The 22,812-nt window shown below is 41.3% G+C and overlaps 2 protein-coding genes and 1 pseudogene across 3 annotated transcripts; 1 reads left to right on the top strand and 2 right to left on the bottom strand.

The window, feature by feature from the left end:
• Positions 1 to 3,705: 3,705 nt before the first annotated feature.
• On the top strand, positions 3,706 to 6,126 carry LOC146311500 (microfibril-associated glycoprotein 4-like). 2 transcript variants are annotated; one of them, XM_084740205.1, is made up of 6 exons: positions 3,706 to 3,727; positions 3,899 to 4,054; positions 4,188 to 4,226; positions 4,338 to 4,434; positions 4,815 to 4,982; positions 5,457 to 6,126. In XM_084740205.1, the coding sequence occupies exons 1-6, from the start codon at positions 3,722 to 3,724 to the stop codon at positions 5,708 to 5,710; spliced, it is 720 nt and encodes a 239-aa protein (XP_084596331.1). In that variant the 5' UTR covers positions 3,706 to 3,721; the 3' UTR covers positions 5,711 to 6,126. The 2 variants fall into 2 exon arrangements, with proteins under 2 accessions (XP_084596331.1, XP_084596332.1); XM_084740206.1 differs by lacking the exon at positions 3,706 to 3,727 and having other exon boundaries at positions 3,860 to 4,054.
• Positions 6,127 to 10,367: 4,241 nt separating this feature from the next.
• On the bottom strand, positions 10,368 to 17,626 carry LOC146311499 (stonustoxin subunit beta-like). The gene is made up of 4 exons (XM_084740201.1): positions 17,519 to 17,626; positions 17,286 to 17,386; positions 13,267 to 14,742; positions 10,368 to 11,733 (listed from the first exon to the last, which is right to left on the bottom strand). The coding sequence occupies exons 2-4, from the start codon at positions 17,374 to 17,376 to the stop codon at positions 11,183 to 11,185; spliced, it is 2,118 nt and encodes a 705-aa protein (XP_084596327.1). The 5' UTR covers positions 17,377 to 17,386; positions 17,519 to 17,626; the 3' UTR covers positions 10,368 to 11,182.
• Positions 17,627 to 18,993: 1,367 nt separating this feature from the next.
• Positions 18,994 to 21,695, bottom strand: LOC146311498 (hydroxycarboxylic acid receptor 2-like; annotated as a pseudogene).
• Between the last annotated feature and the right edge of the window lie 1,117 nt (positions 21,696 to 22,812).

The raw sequence follows: 22,812 nt of genomic DNA, 5'->3' as shown, positions 1-22,812 counted from the left end.
GACCGAAATAGTGAAGGGGAAGAGAGGCATTTCCATGCTGTCGTCAGAGATTTACATTTTCCCCAAAGAATCACATTGTGGTTCATTTCTCAGCTGCCAGCTGCATCAGTCTCCCTCAATACTGGACCAATTCCTACACAAGTTGTCCCCATCAGTCAGTTCTCCTTAATCTACTGCACATGGTTAACTTTAAATTCTTGCCCATGAAATGTTTGGTAAAACATTACATTGCCCTGTGTGGCTGCTGAACGGTGGAACCTACCGAGTTAAGAGGCAGGCTGGCAGGAAGGCCAGCCATCTGGGCCCTTTACTCTGCATCACTGTGCTTTCACTGAAAGATGTCTGACCTTAAAACACCTGGAGAGCCCCGCTAATAGCAGGTCAGTGAAGCTCACTGTTGCTGTTAACTACAGACCAGACACTGGCCGGCTACTGAATCAATAAAGTGTTTATTTGATATAATTTGTTGAAGTTTTGTAAAGTATGCCTTTTTGTGTACAGTGTGTATTTATTTTTTGTATCCTTATGCTGCTTTAATTCACACAGTTGTGTGCAAATGACAAAAAAAAAAATTCTCTTTATCAGACATTTTATGTTGGCAGGTCCAACATAAGTGAGCGTGAGAGACAAAGGTCACGCTTTGTGTTAAAACCTGTTTGATCAGTTCTGTGGAAGTCACAGCTGCTGTCAGTAACAAACAAAGGTGTGTTTGGCAGCACAGAAATTCAAAATAAACCACAACCACTACAAACACTCCGGCCTCAAAGAATACACCTAAAACTCACATCAGTCCACGGCAGACACCATCTGATTCCTCAGCCAGAGCTCATCACAGATGAAATATTTCCACATTTTCCACAGTGATCAGTCAAGCTCACAGTTCAGTGAGCCATCAAATTAAAGGGTTCCAGCAGCCATTTGACAAGGTTTGGTTAAAAATGGAGACCAGCTCCTCTGTGCTAACATTTGGATTAAAAACAGTTAAAGAAGCAGTATTAAAAAGCTCAGAAAACTGGCTGGCAGACACAAAGTTAAAAAAGTGACGACGGACAGGTAAATTGCGATTAAAAGGTAATTGGGATAAAATTATATTAAATAAAATTGCTTTATGGTCCGATACACAGATATCCTTAACCGCAAGGTTGTCAGGACTAAGACCGAGGTGTGACCCTTAGAATGTCTGGGAATTTGTACAGTCTGTGTGAGGTTAAAAGATTCCAGAGTGTCTATAAAATCAGTGACAAGAGACTGAGAAGGGCAGCACGCGTATGTTAAAATCAACTTTGAAATAAAACCAGACAGTGACTCAGCAAACTCTTGGATAAAAACATTGTTTGGTCTGTAGATGTTAGCTGCAGGTTAGCCGACAGCATTCGGCTACCTCGTCTATTTGGATGGATCCCATCTTTGTTAAAAAGTGAGGAGCGGTCCCAGAACAAGTTGAAATTGTCAATAAAACCAAAGTTGTGCTTCCTGCAGACGGTCTGGAGCCAAGTGTGAAGGCTGAGGAGTCGGCTAAAACGGCCGGCTCTGCGACCAAGAGTCGGTATTGGCCCTGAAATAAAAACAGTCATTGCACAGTCATTTAAAACGTCAAAGAGGAGGTTAAAATTGTTTTTGGTGCACTCCGACTCCCAGCGGGTAGTGTCGTTTGTCCCCACATGTACCACAACTCTCTTGATAGAGCTCGGCAGTGAGGGCAGAAGGGACAAGAGTTTATCCAGGATGTCGGGGACGGTGGCACTGGGGAGACAGTGTGTGACAGCGTTAATGAAGTGGATGTTCCTGGTTATGGAGTCACCGATAATTATTGTGTTTGGGGGAAGAGAGGACATGGACGTGCGGGTGGATTGCCCGAGGCGGACAGAGGGCATTGAATTACCTCTGCTGTTGTTGGGTCCGGACCGGTCTGCGTGGACAGACAGGAGTGCACAGGCGAGGAGGCCCGGTGATGCCTTCCTGAATGCCTCATGACAGCCTCCTTCAGCTTTTTACGGCGATCCCTCCCCGTGGAGGAGCGGCGAGTGGCCCGACTAACACCGGCTGCAGGGCTGGCCTTGGCTCCAGGTGGAGTGGACGGACAAGACGCCGCGGATGGGGGAGCCACAGATGGAGACGGGGCAGCAACCGCAGGTGGAGGGACCGCAGGTGGAGCAAGCTCAGCGGCCGAAGGTGGTGAGAGAACAGCGGCTCTGGGAGAAGCCATCATAGTAGAGAGGTCCGAGCCGAATGGAATCAGGGCTGGAGGGGCGTCGTAAAAATGGCCCGGAGCCACATCCCGCAGGATTGTGTAGCGGTTAGAGAAATCAAGGGATGGGTGTGGAGAAATCCCACCTGTGTTCCTCTTGTGGTTGCGGCACACCACCTCCGTCCAGGACGGCTGGGACCATGGGTCAGCTCGATCAGGAGTGGAGCTGTGAAGTGGAACTTTTGGCCTGGCTCCAGTGCTAATCCAATGACCAACTGAGTGCGCCTGGGAGGCCAGCGGCAGCGTTGTAGCAGCCAGGTCCTGTGCAGCGGAGGCGGCGTCCGTTGCCCCAGCCATAATAGTTCCAACGGTAGTGGTACAGCAGATTTAGCTCGGCCTGCTGGCGTTTACTGGGATTCCCTGGCAGAAAATGAAGTGAGGAGGGGTCGGTTTGGGTAGGTTTCTGAAAAAAAAATGATTTATGGTTAAAATAGACCCCTTCACAACATTAAAAAAGCTTTGTACTTAAAAAAAGTTTAAAAAAAAAAGTTTTGGTCAGGATCCAGCTAACCAAGGCAAGAATTTCATGGAGGCCATTAAAGCCATGGCCTGCTTGTTTGGAATAAGAGCAAACGCTAGAATATTTTGTGTATTTTGTATGTGAACATAGTCTCTGTTGACTTATTGGGGTAATTAAATATACATCAATGATATGATTGCTTCAACTGGAAGTGTCCACATGATTTTATTATGTGTTTTTGCATGTATGTATCTTCCTGCACCGAAAGATGAGCTGACCACAGACGTCTACAAAGAATCAGCTGATTCGGGAAAAACATTTTTACTAAACAGACTAAACTGCATTAAATTTATCGTTCAGGACATGTTAACCCTGGTGAAACCACAAGATCTGTAATAGATATCAACATTCAAAGAATCCATGTGTAAAGAGTTCAACAAACTGATGATGTTTAAGAAAACACCTGTGCCACGGTGTAGTTTCGGATAGGTCAGACTGGTGTGACATCACAGAGTCCTCTGTAGATTTAAGTCGTGAAGTTGTGACAGTGAGACAGACCGAAGGAGAAGCAGCAGTTTGTCTCTGTTTCCTCTGAAGGTGAAGCTTCTTCAGTTCAACCTGCAGGTGAGTTCATCAACAAAGTCATGAAGGGAGATTTCAACACTTATTGTTTGTGAGGTTTTAGGTGCTCAGTCCTAAACTAAAGACACAAAACATCAAGTTATCGATGGTGACATCAGCAGCCACCTCATTTATTTCAGTGAGATCACTGTGTTGAAGCAGACTGTATATTTGATATAAGTGAGTGTTTAAAACCTGTGGTGTCAGGCTGTGTATCTGATGCAGTTTGTCATCATCACTCCTTAATCTCTTTTGGTTTTCATGATACCGTTATTTGTGATTGTATAGTGTTGATGTTGAGTATTGAGCTCTAAAGTTTGGAATATTTTTTTTATAAATACAGCTCATCAGAGATCCAGACAAGAATACATCACTTCAGCAGAACTCTGACAATGAAGGCAAGTTTGAAACTTTCTGTCTCAGTCCTGCCCAACAACCGACGGGCCGTCACACAATTAAATTACATTAAATTTAAAGTGAAATTGGAGACAATGTCTCATTTCTCCAAAATGTCCAACCAGTTGAGAAGTTTCAGACCTGACTCCATGTCAAAATGTTCTCTGTTCCAGCTGATATCAGTCCTCGTCCTCCTCCTGGCTCCAGTGTTGACCAGCTGCACCACCGTCAACCTGCCAGTGGACTGCAGTGACATCCAGAAGCAAGACAAGAGCCGACCCAGTGGAGTGTACAGCATCTATCCCATTGGAGCCACATCTCGCATCCAGGTACACTTCATCCTCTCTGGGACACAGGTGGACCTTCAGATGATGAAGCTGCTGGTTCCAAGATGAGACGTCAACATATGTAAAGTATTTGCAACTTGATCACATTTACCAACGAGTGTGTGTTTGTGTGTAGGTGTACTGTGACTTGAAGACAGATGGAGGACGGTGGACGGTGAGTTTTCACTGAAGTCAAGTTGAAGTTACAGCCAACTGGGTTGAAGTATTAACATTTGGTTGATGTGTCAGATAACTGGTGGTTAACCCTCCATCCCGTCCTCCCCAGGTGTTCCAGAGGAGGATGGACGGCTCGGTGAACTTCTACAGGGGCTGGGATCAATACAGGACTGGCTTTGGTAACGCTGCAGGAGAGTACTGGCTCGGTGAGAACTGAAACCAAACTAACAGAGAGGCTCTCTTGAATCAATCCAGAAATGAGATTTTTCATGAATGTTGTGTCTCCAGTCTGCAGGTTTTCTTTCAGTCTCAGTCAGAGGAGTTTTCCAAACAAAGTATTTTTATATTCAGAGTTTCAGTCTTCTTTAATGTCTTTGTTTGTTCATTGCAACATATTAAAATACATTTTCATACCTTCAATATATCCATCAGTGTTATCACCTTCAGTAGAACAGTGTGAAGCCATTGGTAGGACTGTGTCAAAAAATATTTTTCTAAATTACGTACATTACTGTGCAGTATGTTAAATAGTGTGTGTGTGTGTGTGTGTGTGTGTGTGTGTGTGTGTGTGTGTGTGTGTGTGCAGGTCTTAACACCATCCACCATTTGACATGCCAGCGAAAGTACGAGCTGCGGGTCGACATGGAGGACTTTACAGGAAAAACAGTGTTTGCTAAATACTCTCAGTTCTCTGTGGGCCCTGAGTCTGACGGATATCGAATGACTGTGTCTGGATTCAAGAATGGAGGGGCAGGTGAGCATCAGGGCAGGAAGGAGGGTGCTGTAGGTGCTGCAGTACCCCCTGCTGGCCAGAGTGGAAATATCATTTTACCTTTTTTAAATAATCTGCATAAATATAAATGAATAGTTTCTGTTGTGTATTAATTTTTTTGTGTGCAAAATTAATGAAGCAGGAAACAACTTGAAATATCTTGAAATATTTTAATTTGTAACATACGCAACATGTCTCTAAATCTGCAAAGAAATCTCTTGACAGGCTGAGACACTGTCCATTATACTAAGAAGGATAGATAGTTGCATTCATGCAGAATATAGTCCTGTAGATCCAGAGTTTTCTTATTTAGTAGGAAGAGTTGGTGTTAGTGAGAATGCACTGAAGTTGTTTCCTCCCCTGGTCCAGTTTGATATCTTGGTGCCAATAATGATTGTGTCCTTCATAAGTACAGTATCATTGTGAAACTCTCTGTTTCATGTTGTATTTCTGTAGGAGACTCCCTGACTTGGCACAGCAAACAGAAGTTCTCCACCTTCGACAAAGACCAGGACAAGGCGAGTGGGAACTGTGCCAAAAGCTACCTGGGGGCGTGGTGGTACAACCTGTGTCACCGTACAAACCCCAATGGAGTTTATCGTTGGGGGGCTGACGGGACTGTCCACGCTGTTGGAGTGAGTTGGTACAATTGGAAGGGTCATGACTACTCCCTGAAGACCATCAGCTTTAAGATCCGTCCTGTCCACTAGTTCTTCAGGACCAACGTACAGCAGAATCTCAGCTGATGATTTTTTTAATTTACTCTCCCTGTAATACATGATCTCACATAATCTTTAGATGGAAACAGACACACAGAGTCTGATAAAACTTGTTGATAAGTTCAATAACTGCAGACAGTTCACACAAATATTTCCAACTGAAATAAAAGTCAGAGTTTGATTGTGTGTGTGAGCAGCTGCTGGGTGTGAAGCCTTCAGTCAAACAGCTGTTGGTGTAGAGAAATTATTGTCTGTTGGTGAAGATGTTACCTTCAGTCTGCTGCTGCAGCTGAACACACTCAGCTCAAACTAGTTTCATCACAATGTTTGTTGGAGGTTTGAAACCCTGATGTCAATCATTATCTGCTGTACGGTGTCAATAAATGAGAAGCTGAGCAGAAAACTGATGGGATCTGATGTCTTCACTTCGTCTCCTGTGTCTCTCTGTCTGGATTCACTTTCCTCCCTGAACACAAACAGAAATGATAATGAATTGCTGTCCTCTAGTGGTCACAGTGACAAACTACAACTCTCTGAATATACACACATAAAGTAAGATGAACCATAGAGGTGTTTGACCTGCTGTATATTTTGTGAGGTTGTTTAATTTTCAGTACAACAATGTTCAATATTATGTATGATGATGAATATCTGCACCTGATACCAAGTCATCAGGTTGGTATCTGCTCCACAACCCACCGACCTGAGAGGCAGCACCTTTGGAGAGAAAACAATGTCAATCAGAAACCAGACAGTTAATAACAGAATCAGTAGACCTACATTAAACAGGACAGTCTCTATGTTTCTGTGCAGAGCAGAGTGACTGTCACACAGACTGCAGCAGCAGGACCAACAGGTGAGGGAGGGGTAGAGCAAGATTGTTCACTGGTCCTGAATGATCAATCGCAGATGAAATCATTAAAACCTACAAATAAAAAGGTTAAACGGGTCACCAGATCTACTCGGACCACAGTTAATTTACCTGGACTTGACATCTGAGACCTGGCCAGTATCTTCTCTACTAACTGTAGCAGTTACCATTACCTCCAGTCTGTGCAGCACGTCTCTCCTCCCAGTGAACTTCCTCTCTTTGGTTGGTAACGGCCACTCCGGTCAAAATTATTTGTGACATTTTGTTGGTACCATTGTGAAATGTGCAAACAAAACTATAGCGTCTCTGACTGTTGTGGTAATAGTAATCTATGTTTCTGTACTCAAAAATGTCTCACTCTGCTCCTGATTGCTCTTTCTCGCGTGTCCTCCATTATATTACTGCAACAAACGAGAGAATAAGACTTCACGATATACAAGATTTGGTTATACACAGACCGAAATAGTGAAGGGGAAGAGAGGCATTTCCATGCTGTCGTCAGAGATTTACATTTTCCCCAAAGAATCACATTGTGGCTCATTTCTCAGCTGCCAGCTGCATCAGTCTCCCTCAATACTGGACCAATTCCTACACAAGTTGTCCCCATCAGTCAGTTCTCCTTAATCTACTGCACATGGTTAACTTTAAATGCCTGCCCATGAAATGTTTGGTAAAACATTACATTGCCCTGTGTGGCTGCTGAACGGTGGAACCTACCGAGTTAAGAGGCAGGCTGGCAGGAAGGCCAGCCATCTGGGCCCTTTACTCTGCATCACTGTGCTTTCACTGAAAGATGTCTGACCTTAAAACACCTGGAGAGCCCCGCTAATAGCAGGTCAGTGAAGCTCACTGTTGCTGTTAACTACAGACCAGACACTGGCCGGCTACTGAATCAATAAAGTGTTTATTTGATATAATTTGTTGAAGTTTTGTAAAGTATGCCTTTTTGTGTACAGTGTGTATTTATTTTTTGTATCCTTATGCTGCTTTAATTCACACAGTTGTGTGCAAATGACAAAAAAAAAAATTCTCTTTATCAGACATTTTATGTTGGCAGGTCCAACATAAGTGAGCGTGAGAGACAAAGGTCATGCTTTGTGTTAAAACCTGTTTGATCAGTTCTGTGGAAGTCACAGCTGCTGTCAGTAACAAACAAAGGTGTGTTTGGCAGCACAGAAATTCAAAATAAACCACAACCACTACAAACACTCCGGCCTCAAAGAATACACCTAAAACTCACATCAGTCCACGGCAGACACCATCTGATTCCTCAGCCAGAGCTCATCACAGATGAAATATTTCTTACCCGAAGCCACATTTTCCACAGTGATCAGTCAAGCTCACAGTTCAGTGAGCCATCAAATTAAAGGGTTCCAGCAGCCGTTTGACATTAGTCTATTAAAAAAACAATGAGGTAGGCAAAAGAAAGAATTAGAATTAGAAGAAATAGAATTGAAAGCTAAAATACAATAACTATGATACAACATAACTAAACAGGCAAAATCAAGTATGTATTTAAAAAATACATTAAAACAGAATAGATAAATGACTTCTGAATGTGAATGTTCACTAAACTAAACAATAGAATATGCAGATTGCAAAAGACTTCTGTGATGACATATACGACCAGTTTAGACTTCCGTTAGCAACAGGCACCTCAAGTGTGTTTAACATATCTACTGTAAAACGGTGCAGTTTGGTTACATTCTGGCACCATTCTGGTTTTTGAAAAAAAAATCATGGTTTAGGATCAAATATGTCCCTACGTTACATTAGTCACGTGACTCAAGTCACACAGTTCAGTTGATGCAGGTCATGTGGTTATGTATTTAGCTTTTTTTTAACTTTTAAATTTCAATGAGTGAACTTTGAATTCTGCTTTCACACAGGACACACACTCTGGTGTCCGGGGTGAAAGTCCTGTGTTTGTTTGACCCATCCATCCACCCCTCTTCCCTCGTATGCAGACTTTCATGCACTTTATGCTGCTCCTGTCACATCTACTGCTGCCACTAGAGGTCGCTGCTGAACAACAAATATAAATAGTTTGACATAGTGGCTGAACTGAAAGAGATACCTTGTGTTCAGCTTCTCAAATGTATTTTTTTGGTGCTTTGATCACAACAAGCCAAGTGCCATTTAGTCCCATTTTATAGCCACCGCTGTTTCCGTGCCCCATGTCTAACCCTTTGTCGTGTAGTTCTCTATTTGTATATTGCAGTGTGTGAACTCTGGCCCATGATTGGCCTCCAGCTTCGAGGGGCGTTACCTTTGCCACACGCTCCTGCGCTATTCGACATACTGATTGGTTCCCTTCGTTCGCCCGTCCACCAATCATGGGAGTGCAGCTGGAAGTCTGAGCTATATAACCTCAGTGAGTGTGTCAGTCATGGCGGCTGCCTCTCCCATAGACAGTTTGCCACACGTGCCTCTTGTTGTTGTAAAGTGTTAAGCATTATTGTATGAGGTACTCGTTGAAAGGGACTGGCTCAGGGAAAACAGTTTCGAAAACTGATTGAAGTCGTCACACACTTGCTAGGTTGTTAACTGTATTAGACTACACCAGGCATAGGGGTCCTGGCTCTTTGTATTTATGTTTTCAAAGCTTGATAAGGTAGGTTGCTACAGGTGTTTCTTTTGCTTCATTGATTTTTAGCTTATTTAGGTAGCTATGAGTTCCCACTTTGGGAGGTCTCTTTTTGTTGTATTTCTTTGTTTCTTTGAGTTGAGCAGCACCCATCGGCCCTGTCTCCTGTTACTTTAATTTCCCTCACTTCTGTAAATTGTCAACTTGATCGCTGTTGTAAATAAATAACTTTAATTATACCAATTACAACTGGTTGATGTTCCTTCCCTTTTCCCAACACGGGTTCAGGGTCGTAACACCCATTATACTGCAGAGAAGGCAGACATGTCTATGACTGATGTCTCCGAAACTTGGCATCTGACACCAAAACAATTTAGACGGATGGAAATCACTCAAAGACAGAGGGGAAATATGTATTTTGGTTTTTCTGTGGACTGTCTTTTAGAGACTGTTTTCTACAAGCTTACATTGTGAAAGAAGTGGCTGTAAAAAGATGAATGAATTATTTTAAGGGTCACAAAATGGATGTTTGTCAATCTGATTTTAATCCATTTGGTCCAATAAGATTTGGAAAGTCTAGAAGATCTGCATGATTAAATAATTTTATCCCGTTCAAGTTAGACTGAGAGCTGAACTTTAAGTTAACCAATCAGCAGAAGGAAATCTCCACAGCGCTTGTTCTTTAGACAGAACAAAGTAGATGATCCAGGTAATTTAATACCAAGAAGTCGGTTAGGAATGAACAGAGGCTTGTATTCAGTTCTTTCTGGTCAATAAGCTGCTGGCACAGATCACCTATATGGCCATTTTTCTGATGATAGTTATTCAACACTGTTACTTCTATAGAAGTCAGCATTTTTACAGTGACTTTAAATAGAATGAATTAGGTTTGTTTGACCACGTTTCCATTTGTACCACTAACACTTGCAGTGGTAGTTGCTGCACACTTCAACCATTTATTCATTACATGGCATTATTTAAGGCCAGGGCCAATTCATCTTGATGAAAAACACTAAAATCACTTCATTTAAAACTGTAATATGAATTCATGTGTACACAACATTCTTAATGTTTGGAAAATTTGCAATACGTATTTTTTATTTTTGTGTGGCCTGTTGAAAATCCTTATATGTCATTGACCGCCTGGCAATTTTGCAATTCCACTGACAAATAAGAAGGAGACCAAAATCTCTCTCATTATTGTCACTCTTTATTAATGCTCAGAGCACAGTACACAACACAAAGGACAGTTCATAATGTGGACACTGAAGAGACGCTTTATAACTTGGAGCCGTCTTTATCTCATGTATTTTCTTCTCCCTCCAGCCGAGGTTGTCTTCCTGGTCCGGTCTGTTCCCGTCTCAGGTGCTGTGGCAGTTTACTGCCCTCCTACCAACTATCTGCCCCGGCTGCTCTGGCTGTTACTGATCTGAGGCACCTTTGTTTCTAGTTTTACTACCTGACAACAATCTAATATTTTCCTGCACTGATGAACCCTGAACAGACTTTTAATCACGTACACTCCACAAACACTTCACAAGCTATAGGGTTCTCTCAGGTTAAAGGTTCTATGGTACAAGATTCAGAACAATCAGAGGAAATAAACATGATTATATGGGAAGATATTTAAACATTACAAGAGACAAAGATAACACAGATATATGATTAAAAGTGTGATATGTGTAATTTCCCTCACAATCCTCATGATTACATGAACAATAAAGATATTGATTATTTGTGCAGTATGTGTAATTTCCCTCACCGCTTTTGATTATTATTGATCAATGGTAAAATTGAACATCGTGAATAAAGAAACTCCTGGACTTCAGAAAGTCTATTACTCCACTCTGGTCCATGAGTACAGTGTATGTGACTAACATGGTGGAGCTTCACACACATACACACAATGAAAAAAAAACAATAGCAAAGATATTCAACAATAATTCTGTGAAAGTGGAGTGAACTGGACTGAATTTGAACTGAATCATGTGACTCAATCATGAGATTACAGAGGCAGGAATATGTAGTTGGAATTACGCCAAATCAAGAATATTGGGTAAACAGGCTCAGAGAATTTGGCACGGAAGGTGTGGAGATGAGTCACTGTATCAGCTGAGACTTTGTAGTAAGACAGAGTGCCAGCATCCCAGTCCAGGTAGATTCCCAGACGGGTGAGGCCATGAGCAGGAAATCGCAAATTCTGGTACTGGTTAGGATGAGCTGTATACAGAGTAGGGTGTGGTGGGGACCATCTGTGGCCTAAAGCCCAACAGATGTTACTCCATCCAAGCTTGCATCGGTCACTTTTTCCTTTCCTTCCTATACCTGTGTAGGAAACACCTACAGCTACATCTTCACTTTGCCCAGCACTCCACTCTACCTCCCAGTAACATCGCCCAGTCAGCCCCTCTGTGGACATAACCTGTCGAAAGAAATCAAATCTCTGTGGGAGGTCAGTACATTTACGCCATCCTACACATGCGGCCTTCTTGTTTCCCTTAGACAAAGTGAGGTAGTTGTGTGCTGTGTCTGGGTCCAGAGTGACATCACGGGCATCTGAAGGACAGAACAAGATGTGATCATGATTACAGCTCGCACTCGATTTACTTTAGACAGCCATTTAATGATAAATAATTAAATAATAATAAAATAAATGTTAAATAAATGTGGATATGAAATAAATCCTGAAATAGATGGTTATTAATATGTAAATAAATATAAATACATAAATGAGTCATCATAGTTAGATACATAAATATATTTGTGTGGAAAAAAGTTTTTGAAAAGACAGCTGTTATTTATTTAAGGAAACTTTTATTTCCCATTTATATGCAAATGAAGGGGCCTGGTTATCTCATAGATTCGGATTCTAAGCAAGACACCCAAAGACAGCATCGGAGACTGAAGAATGGACGCCAATTTGGTGACAGAGAATACAGAGAGTACAGTACTAAGATGGTTTCATTGTCTGGTTTGGGTCGTGGCATCCTGCTCTGCCTCAACTTTCTGTGATTTACCACATTTTCTGATGGACAGAGAAATTGTTGCTTGAGTAGCTAAGCAGTACTGTAGCTAGTTAGTCTTAGCTCAGATAGCTGTGCTTGAGATAACCACATCTCTTAACTTGCGTTGAACAGTTGTAAGTAAAAAGATGTGGGAAATAAATGTGGCATGATGAAATAAAAGCCTCATTTAGTTATTTTATAGCAATGTTTACTTATTTATTTATTTAATGTTGACTAAAACGGCATTCCAAAAATTTTTGCATCTTAAACTGTCCAGGTTCTTAAGTTACATTTGTGAAGAACCTTCATTTTATGTTTCTGCTTCCCTAATTTCCAGAAATAATTTAACTATAATATTCCACACATCCTTATACATAAATAGTTATACAGTTATCTGAAGTTACAAGCATTTCTTGAATCTGACATGGCATCTGTATCTGAGCCCTTCATATTAAAAAAAACTGAGAGAAGTTTACTATCAGAATATAAAAAATGTTCTTGCATGAGGTCCAATGTAGTATATGCAGTCCAATTCAGCGAGGAAAGGACGGACCTGAGCCGTGCTACGAAGGGAGTTCAACACAGCCAGGCTCTCTTTGCTAGACCTGTCTTAACAAAACCTCGACCCCCAAAACCCCAGTCAGAAATAATGGATATCCCAATAGGGCTTATCAACTTTCTTTATTCACCTGGACTTTCTGCTTCAGGTTCTGTGTGCACTCAACTAACAAGGGTTGTTTAGTGTGTCATTTGACTCTTTTGCTTTTGCTCTTTTTCTCAAGTAAACTTCTGATTGCAGGACTTTATCTTGTAACGAAGTATGTTTACATAGTTGTACTAAATATTTATACTAAAGTAAGCGATCTACAGTACTTCTGCTAACACTATGCATCAAAAGTCCTGTTGGTTGTTTTTCTTGAGATCCCTTTCTAAAGCAATTTTAATGTAAGCGATGAGAAAAAAACATATATTTTTTAAAGAAAAGCTCAAAATGATGTCTGTGAATAACAAAAGGTGTTGTAACTCAGATTCATGAAGGGCAGTAAATTTAGTATTTATGTGACAGTTAAAATAAAGTACTTACACCAGAGTAAATCTCTTCTGTCTTTGTCAGTCTCCACATTAGTGATGTTTGGCATTGAGAAATTATCAGTGACCAGAATGCCTTTCTTGTAATGGTAGATAGTTGCTCCTTTGTATTTCTCATTTGCAATGGCCGCTACCAGGAACCGGAAACTGCTGATGTTCTTCAAGCCTTTGGCAACTTTGTTGAACTCTTTGGCTTTTTCTCTCATGTTTGTTAAAACTGCAGCTGATTTGTACCATGGGTCTTTTGTTGGTTGTGCAGTAGATTGTGATTTCAAGTCGACCACGTAGTCTTTTAGTGCTTGAAGGTAGGAGTCAGTAGTGTCCAGGGAGGTGAACACAAAGCACAGAGCATCTTCTACACCTGCAGCAAGAATCTCTCTGTCCAACTCTGACTCATCTGAAACCATCTTTATTCCCTCCATTATGTCTACACAGGACCTGATGATGATGATTTCTCTCTCTTTATGATCCAACCACTCGCTCAGCTTTTCTTGACCGAATGGTGACTTCTTCCTGTCTTCGAAGAGTTTGTCTAATTTGCTCTCATCTTCTTTTCCTTCACGGATGAGAGGAAGTGTCTTCATCATGGTCTGCTGGAGGTGAAATGCATAATAACTACACAGGTTTTTGAAACGGCTCAACTCTTCTCTGATCTGTGGAAATTTCTCGACCACTTTGTCGGCAAGAGAATCATCGCATCTCATTTGCATTTCCTTTAAATCTTCTAAATCATCCTGCACCTTCATCACCAGTCCAGTGCTGATGCCTGTCTTCAGCTCAGGAGATGTGAGAGTTAATTTCGCCAGTGGCATCAGCCAGACCTTCAATGGAACACTCTCCTTCTCTGCATTTTCCCTCAGCAGCTTTGGAAGTTCAGCATAGGTCTTCACTGCTTCTACAAATGTTGCAGGGTTGCTTTCAAGGAGAAGGTCTCCAAAGAATTTGCAGGAGAATTTATTGATCAGCTCTTCTTCTTTATTAGTCAGTTTGATGCTGACACTCCCCTCAAGTTCAAATGAAGGGATCTTGTTTATCACAGCTTCCACGCTGGCCTGGATTTCCTGAACACTGCTGGACTCTAACTGCTCACTGTCAAACACAAAGAAAGCATTTGCCCCATAAAGGATTCCTGTGACTACATGTGTTGCAACACCCTTCTCAATAACTTCTTTCTGTTTGGTGTCCATGGCTTTGAAGTTAATCATTGATAACTCTTTGAAGTGTGTGGTAGCTTTGTACTGAAACGTCACTCTGCTCTGATTCTTGAACTTCTTCGTATCATTCAGATACTTTGCAGATCCTCCAACTTCAACCAGTCCACTCATGTAACTGACCTTCAGAGAAGCTTCAATATCCAGCAGAGAGGACTTGGATTCAATCGTGTCAGATGCAGAAATTTGAGAATGACTGCTCCCATGATGCTTTTGAGCTGTGTTCTCTTTCAGAGTTTTATCATCCCACAGTTTCAAACCTAGAGAAATTGGAAAACATCAGTCATCTGATAAAGGAAATTCATTTTGTGAAACAGCTACTAAATTTATTGATTGATTAATTATTTTGCATAAAGTTGATTAATTCAGAAATTACAGGATGGAGACAAATCCACTCCAGTAAAATTAATTACACCAATTCATTGTCTCCACAGAGGACTCTGACCTAAAGTTGCTTTGCTGATCACTCTGTCTGTGCCACTGAATAAAAAATGTTTTAATATCAATATACAGTAATTTTTTAAAGTATTTAAAAACCATCCAAACCACTCAAGCCTATTTTAACCTGCACAATGTGACCAAAAACTGCCCAATCCAGCAACACTGGATTGATGCATCAGTTTTATCTATTTAATAATGTCACAAAAATTAGATATCAGTCACAGCATGAGATTAAATGGAGTTTACTGCAGAATGAGTACGGCTACCTTTGATATTTTAAATAGTGGTGTGTGTGTGTGTGTCTGTGTGTGTGTGTGTGTGTGCAAATTTAAGTTCCAGAAGTCAGGACAACACAACCGCATGGCAGCATCTTGGCGGCCTGTACAATCTTCCCCATTCACTATGGCAGTTGAGCTCATTATCCAGATATTAAAATGGGTGATTGGAGGTGAACACTTCAAGAGTGGAATGTGTCTTTCTCTGATCAGGGCTTGTGTGCATGACATGACTACACTTACAAAAACAAAAGAAAGCACCAAACGACCAATGGACAAGCTCCAGGGAAACATCAAACTCCTGAAGCATGTCATCGTGAAAGGCCGACTAAGTGATGACAGGTTCCAAACCACTGATGAGCCAATACCAATTGTCCTGAGGAAGCCCATCAACAGCCTTGGACAGTGGTACAATGCAGAGCTCAAAGACACTGAGCAGCTGGAACAACTTAGGCAGGATATAATTAGCAGCCTCAGGCAAATCAATACATTACTCTCCCAATGAAGCTGAAGCTGTGGTGTGTTCAGTTTGGACTGCTGCCCGGACTCATGTGGCCAATCACCGTCTACGATGTCAGTCAATCTCATGACAATCGACTAGAGAGAGACTGGGGAATGCACAGCTGAGGAAATGGCTGGGGCTACCGAGATATCTCAGCAGTATAAGGCTGTACAGGATTGGAGCCCTGTCACTGACTATCCCCAGTCTGATGGAGAAATGTGCCAAAGTAAGACTGGAGATGACACTCACAGAATCTCTGGACTGGTAAGAGGTGATGCTCCAACCCTTGCCACTAGAAAAAAGTGGATCCCAGCTGCTGCAGTAGTGGATACAGAATCCCTAGGACACGGTGGACCATGTCCAACAGGGTAGAGAGCGTTTTGTCCTTGGAAAAATTAAACTTACCTAGCAAAAGGCTACTCCAACTGAACTCTAGCTCCACCAGGAAAAACTTCAAGGTGTGCCAGGGCCATATCCCAAGCTAGCTGAACGAGATAGGATGCCCTCAAGGGGAGTAAAATCACATGGAATGGGCTGTGGAGGCTAAAATGCTGAGCTTCACCATCACAGACCAATATAATGTCCTGCCCCTCCCACAAACCCAAACCTTCATTGGGAGATGATCCAGCCTGTCCTCTGTGTGTGGTTCTGGTAACCCTCATGCACATCTTGGTAGGATGTAAATCCAGCCTGACTCAAGGCAGATACACCTGGTGGCACAACCGAGTACTGTCCTGTTTGGCAGCTGAACTAGAGCACATGAGAGTAACTGCCAACACCATGCTTCTCCAGACCCAGGAGAAGATCCCACACCTCCCAGAGGAGAGAAACATGCGGCACGCCACTATACTTCCTACTTAAGCCTGGTGAACCCAGCCAGGGAGTGGGAAATGCAAGATGACTTAGACACAATGGGTTAGGATTAGACACAAAGACGTGAAAATCAAGACATATGTTCAGTGTTCATTAAGCTAGTGTATTGAAAAAAACATTGTGTTTTATGTTTAGGTGGTGCCACAGATCAAGAAGTGTGTATCTCATAATTGGCTGTATGGATTTGTATGAAAACTGTTTAAATTGAAATGTTTAGATATTTCACAATCAAACTCCATCAAAGTCAGAAGTTCATCACTCTAAATTTTTTGTAACATGCAAATCTGTTAACACCTATAGTTCCGGGTTTAAATGCAACCAAAATCATTCTGTAGATGGTAGATAACAGGTGCATTGAAAGGTGTTTAGATGTGTGTGTGTGTGTGTCTGATCAACGATCGGTTCTTACAAGCATCCAAACACTCCCAGTCTGCCTGGACCCTGTTCATTTTCACTAGCAGCTATGTTTGCATTTTTAATGATTTTGTTTAACTCAGCAAAAGTTTAGCAACTTAATAAATTATGCACAAAGTTATTATGTGCAATAAAAGTGTAAAAGAAAATCACCATATATCGTCTACAAGCCTGTGAACTACATTCGACTGCCTGAAACTTGTTAGTCTTTTGTCTTGTTCCAGAGGTCAAATCTGAAGTGCCTCCATGTCAAATTATGAATGTAATATTTCTTCAGTATGTGAATGTCAAGTCTTACCTGGGATGAGTTTATCTTTCCGAGCATCATAGAGCATTCCAAGGGTGAAGGGTCGACCCAGGGCAGCAACTGTCATGTGGTCTGAGGCCATTTTCTCCAACCTGTTGAGAAATGTGAAGTGAGTGACCACACAGTCTTCAGTTTTTTACAGAGTTTTTAACACTGGGAATCGACTCTCAGTAACACAGTCAGTAAAAGTCTGAATACATTTTTGTCGCCCAGTTTGTCCTCACCTGGTGAAGGTGTGTAGATCAGCTGAGTTGTGTGTGAGTCTTCTTGACTTCTAACTGGAGCAGCCAGTCTGATGATCTGTGATGCTGCGACTTAGATCTTATATAGCTTAGACTTATTTCCTGTCAGATACCCGCCTCTCCTGACTCCTCCCACCCCACGCCCCGTGACACGCCTCCAGACATGACAGCAGCCATTTGTAACAGACCTGGGGTCAGATTATGAAAATCGTTCTATGAAAAACAAGGCAATACTGCGACAGGCAACAGGTGACTTTGGGGCTTCCTTCATTGCTTTCTGGCAGACGTTTGCATAATTCAAAAGATGTCAGAGCGGTTAAACCTGGAGGGGGAAACACATCAGCCAACGGTGTGATGATCGCTGTATTTGCCTGCATGCCGTTAAAATATTCTGCTTAAAAATGAAGTTATCTCATTATCAGGGGTGGAAAAGTACTGAAAATCTGTATTCAAGTACAACTACTCTTACATTACTACATATTACCCAATTATAAGAAAAAGGACTTAAGTAAAAGTACAAAGAACTCAACTAATGATCTAACAGAACAATGACTAATCTAATCAAATTTGACATTAAATTATAATATTAACTTAGTAACTTTTAAAAGAAGACAAACACATTCTTCCTCTTTTCACAAACAGAGCTCAGCAGTGAGGTTCCAGACGTTAAAATCCCGTTCGTTCATATTCTGCAGAGAGGTTTAGATTATTGGTCAGGATGTCGTAACCCTCCAATGTGGACTTACCACAAATTCTGACATCAACACAACACCAACTACAATATACTGCAACACCTTTATTATCACTGTAATCCTGATGACAACTAAATTTAAGACCATGTTGCATCATTACAATGGATTGTGGGATGGGTAGTTTCCTAATATAATACGCTACGTTTGCTAGCACCTCTCCTAACTGAAGACAGTTATAACAGCCATCATTGTGACTTGTATACTAAGGTTGGGTGAACCTCTCAGTGTAAGATGTGAAAGATACTGGGTTTTATTTATTTATAAAGCTCTTATCACTCTTTTACCTTCTTACATCAGTTCAATACTTTCTTTTAATGTGAGCTCTTACCAAACTCAGTCTAGTGACTGGATTACGCTGCAGGTGCCGACTGTTTTTACTGAACTTGGAATATCCAGTTTTTCATATTGTGCACCTGCAACATGGAACAACATGTAAAACAATTCAAAGTTTTCCTCATTTTCATCCCTACGACAATTCAAATCTTTAACTGTATCACATTTCACTTCTAGATGTTCCTGTTTTAATGATGAATGAGTTTTACATTTGAACTGTTTTCATTCATTATTGACACTTTAATTCATTTGTAATATTTTATTGTGGCTTTTATTGCTTTTTACTTCTTGTAAAAAGAAAATCTCAAAATGAACTTACTTCTGCCATCATAAGTTCTCATCCATATCCCTAATATTCACCAGTCCTCACTTCTATAGTCGTTTCTCCAGGTTCTTACACCTGACACACACTGCCCACCTCAACCCGTGCATGACGGCTTCCTCACTGAACTGCATGTGTGGGTCAACATAGGGCCCCAGAGTCAACTCTGGGACACACACAGGATGGCAAAGACAAGAGACAGAAAGACTGAATGTAATGTGCTAAGAATGTAGTGTCACTAGTCTGACAGATACTTTCTTCTGAATCCTCTCATGTCACACTTCCAGACATGAGCACCGTTTCAAAATGTGTATATTTTGTTCCATAAAGACAAAAGGTCACTTAGTGTTCTCCTTTGTTTTTATAGTCAAACCACGTCTGATCGTCCACCTCTCAGTCTCTCACATGCACATAGTATAACGATTACTTTTATTATTTGATCAATGATTATTTTATTAATCAAACACAATTTTGACAACAGGTCGAAGAGACTACCATCCTAACTTCTTGGCAGGAAAACTGAAGCCACACCTTCATATAAAGACACTTTACATGGCATAAGTTTGGTTCTTTTTTTAATGATGAAGTTAATTTAGATCAATGTTTGAAATACTTTTGTATTTGTTAAATAGAGTCATTTAATTTTTGAAGTGACAGTCACTTTTTTATTTTTAACAATAAGAAGTGGGGCTTAAGTTACAAAAGATTGATTACGTTTCTGTTCCAATGCTGGATTTTTAGTTATTAATCTTAGCACAAATAGACTTTTCTGACCTAACTGTGACTTCACAACTCACCCACTGACTCAGTTTTTTTCTCTAGCCATGACGTTTGCAATGGTTTATGGCAATTTCAGTTTCAACAATCTATGAGCATGAGAAAGGCCACGTTCTGTGTTCCAACAATGTTTTTATCTGTTCTGCAGACATGACACTAGCTTTCAGTTAGATAAACAAAGTTGTGTTTGTTTGCACTTTTGATTCAAAAGCAGTAAGAAAGAAAACATTGAATACATATACACATATTTACTTTTCTCAATTCAAAAATCTCAAAAAAGAGACTTCCCCTACCGCGTAAATTAAACCTGAACTTAACAACTGACCTCAAAGTTTTTTTTCACCTTGGGACAAAACATTTGTCCAAATTCCACCTGCCATCACAATTTTTCTGGTCTTTAGTCTGAAATGTGTCCTCAACAATTTTAATTCTACTCAAATCATATAATAATAAAACGTTAAGACACCAAGAAACACTTTGTAACAGCCACTGTTGGTCGCCTGTATCCTGCCTGTAGTGCAGGGCAGAGAGCTGCAGAGGGCCTTTCTGAACATGGAGCTGGAGAACACATAGATGATGGGTTCTAGAGCCAAATTCAGGAAGTTCAGCGCAAAGACAGGATAGTGAGCTGGGTGAAAGCATATAAATAGGTGCAGTCCCATGGGCAGCACGAGCGGATGATCCACACCCCATTTGTTTTCACCGTGGTGGGTAAGAAGCACACCATGAATGCTGTGACGATGGCGGTGCACACTTGCATTGCCTGTCAAACCTTGTCTGGTTTTCCCATCCTCCGTGGAGCAGTGGAACCTGGAGCAGTGGCGTAACTGGGCTGTATTCCACATGGGTTTTGAGGTCAAAGGGGCCTGACATTGGCGTAAACTTATTGTTTCATTTTTCAGCTCCGTTTTATATATTCACACACGTTTGTTTTGTCTCTGCTCCAAACCATGGATGTATTATGGTCTAAATGCGCACCACTGTCAGAGTGTCTTGTTCCCATGACAACTGACCGGAGAAAGACACATGGCACGTCATGTTTATGGGCTTCAACTGTGGCTGTGGCCACACCAAGCAGCTGGAGCGGATCCAGGTTCGGTCACGTTCAAATTACCGGTAGTGTCGGTTCTTGTGACAACCCTAGTCTCAAGTCTGAGATCATGATAGCGCCGTGTTACAGCAGACAGTGCTTGTTTACCTGCTGTGGCCGTGCTGCTGCTCGGACCCGTGTCGTCACTGGCCTGGCTCCTCCCACCAAGACAGAAGAGATCTGTCAGTTTGGTGCATTTGGCCGCATCCTTAACTTTTTTTTCTTTTTTGCCCTACGCTTATCTGCACCACACATCTCTTTTTCTGGTGGCTTCTTTCTTTTCAGCATCTTTGCAAATCTCCTCTACCTTGCTTGCTTTTTTTGTTTCTTTTTTTCCAGAAAAATAAGGGTCACTGTCTGAGCGGCTGAGCCAATCACATTCAATAGACGCATGGATCAGTTCAAATTGGGAGGGGTCGCTCGTATCCCCCCTTACATGCAACAAAATGCAGTGACCCAGTCTGACGTTACACTCTGTACTACCTGCCGCTGCGAGGGTCAACCGCGGCAACATTACATTAAAAAAAAAAGAAAAAAAGTTTGACCACAAGAGGGCCCATGGGTTTACAAAACCCACCAACCCTACGTCATCTACGCCACTGACCTGGAGATACAGATGGAGCAAAATAGCAGCATGGCCAGAGGGATGATGAACTCCAGCACCATCAGTATACAGTGCATGATGACCAGGATGATGATGGCGCGTGACGGCTCTTTGTAAGAAGTGAAGAAGAAGCATTGGGTGTTGCTGCCGCTGCCCTTGATGTGGTTGTAAGCCAGCGTGGGAACCTGAGGGCTGATCACCAGAATCCAGACAAACACTGACACAAATTCAGCTCGTCGCTTGATCATACAGTTGAACTGGTGGTGAGGATGGACCACCAAGAGCAAGAAGACAGTAAAGAATGCATCATTTTACATTATTTAGCATGATTTTAGTCCAGCTGTGTTTACAGTTTCTGATCCACCAGCCTCAGCCAGACAACACTGTAATACATGTTTTATTTAAATTAACACAGATAAATGAGTATCCACTACTGTTGGACTAAAATTAATCTGCCATTTCTCTTGGAGTCGTAGTCACTGATAAGCAACTACATAGTGGCCCAACTGTGAAATTATGTTGCATGATGCACAGCAGTTTAAAGGAACAGCTTACCCCAAAATGAAAAAATATATAATTTTTCCTCTAACTTTCTAGAAAGAAGCACATGTTAAATTTTCAAATTTTTTGTTGTTGTTATTATTATTATTTTTTGGTTAGTTTGCTTTGAGAACAACAAGCTTAGTGCCATTCAGTCCCATTATACTGCAGAGAAGGCAGACATGTCTATGACTGATGTCTCCAAACTTTGCATCTGACATCAAAACAATTTAGACAGATGAAAATCACTCCAAGACAGAGGAGAGATATGTATTGTTGTTTTTTGTGTGGACTGTATTTTAAAAAGACTGTTCCCTATAAGTTTACATCGTGAAAGAAGTGCCTATAAAAAAATGAATAAATAATTTTTGGGGTCACAGAATCACTGTGAAAAGAATGTTTGTCAATCTGATTTTAATCCATTTGGTCCAATAAGATTTGGAAAGTCTAGAAGATCTGCATGATTAAATCATTTTATCCCATTCAAGTTAGACTGAGGGCTGAACCTTAAGTTAACCAATCAGCAGAAGGAAATCTCCACAGCGCTTGTTCTTTAGACAGAACAACATGGATGATCCAGGTAATTTAATACCAAGAAGTCGGTTAGGAATGAACAGAGGCTTGTATTCAGTTCTTTCTGGTCAATAAGCTGCTGGCACAGATCACCTATATGGCCATTTTTCTGATGATAGTTATTCAACACTGTTACTTCTATAGAAGTCAGCATTTTTACAGTGACTTTAAATAGAATGAATTAGGTTTGTTTGACCACGTTTCCATTTGTACCACTAACACTTGCAGTGGTAGTTGCTGCACACTTCAACCATTTATTCATTACATGACATTATTTAAGGCCAG

The sequence above is a fragment of the Lutjanus erythropterus genome, chromosome 17 (assembly GCF_056507025.1).
Source record: "Lutjanus erythropterus isolate fLutEry1 chromosome 17, fLutEry1.hap2, whole genome shotgun sequence".
NCBI classification, from domain to species: Eukaryota; Metazoa; Chordata; class Actinopteri; order Lutjaniformes; family Lutjanidae; genus Lutjanus; species Lutjanus erythropterus.
The sequence above is the reverse complement of the archived record's forward strand: the minus strand, read 5'-3'. Positions and strand labels throughout refer to the sequence as shown.

What these genes read in the sequence shown, in the direction of transcription:
- LOC146311499 (XM_084740201.1), bottom strand. Translation starts at nt 17,376, where the DNA reads ATGGCCTCAGACCACATGACAGTTGCTGCCCTGGGTCGACCCTTCACC. An exon ending in GAAAGATAAACTCATCCCAG is followed by an intron (nt 14,743 to 17,285) that starts GTAAGACTTGAC and finishes CAATTTCTCTAG; the next exon opens with GTTTGAAACTGTGGGATGAT. An exon ending in CAGAAGAGATTTACTCTGGT is followed by an intron (nt 11,734 to 13,266) that starts GTAAGTACTTTA and finishes TCTGTCCTTCAG; the next exon opens with ATGCCCGTGATGTCACTCTG.
- LOC146311500 (XM_084740206.1), top strand. Translation starts at nt 3,875, where the DNA reads ATGTCAAAATGTTCTCTGTTCCAGCTGATATCAGTCCTCGTCCTCCTC. An exon ending in CAGATGGAGGACGGTGGACG is followed by an intron (nt 4,227 to 4,337) that starts GTGAGTTTTCAC and finishes CGTCCTCCCCAG; the next exon opens with GTGTTCCAGAGGAGGATGGA. An exon ending in TGCAGGAGAGTACTGGCTCG is followed by an intron (nt 4,435 to 4,814) that starts GTGAGAACTGAA and finishes GTGTGTGTGCAG; the next exon opens with GTCTTAACACCATCCACCAT.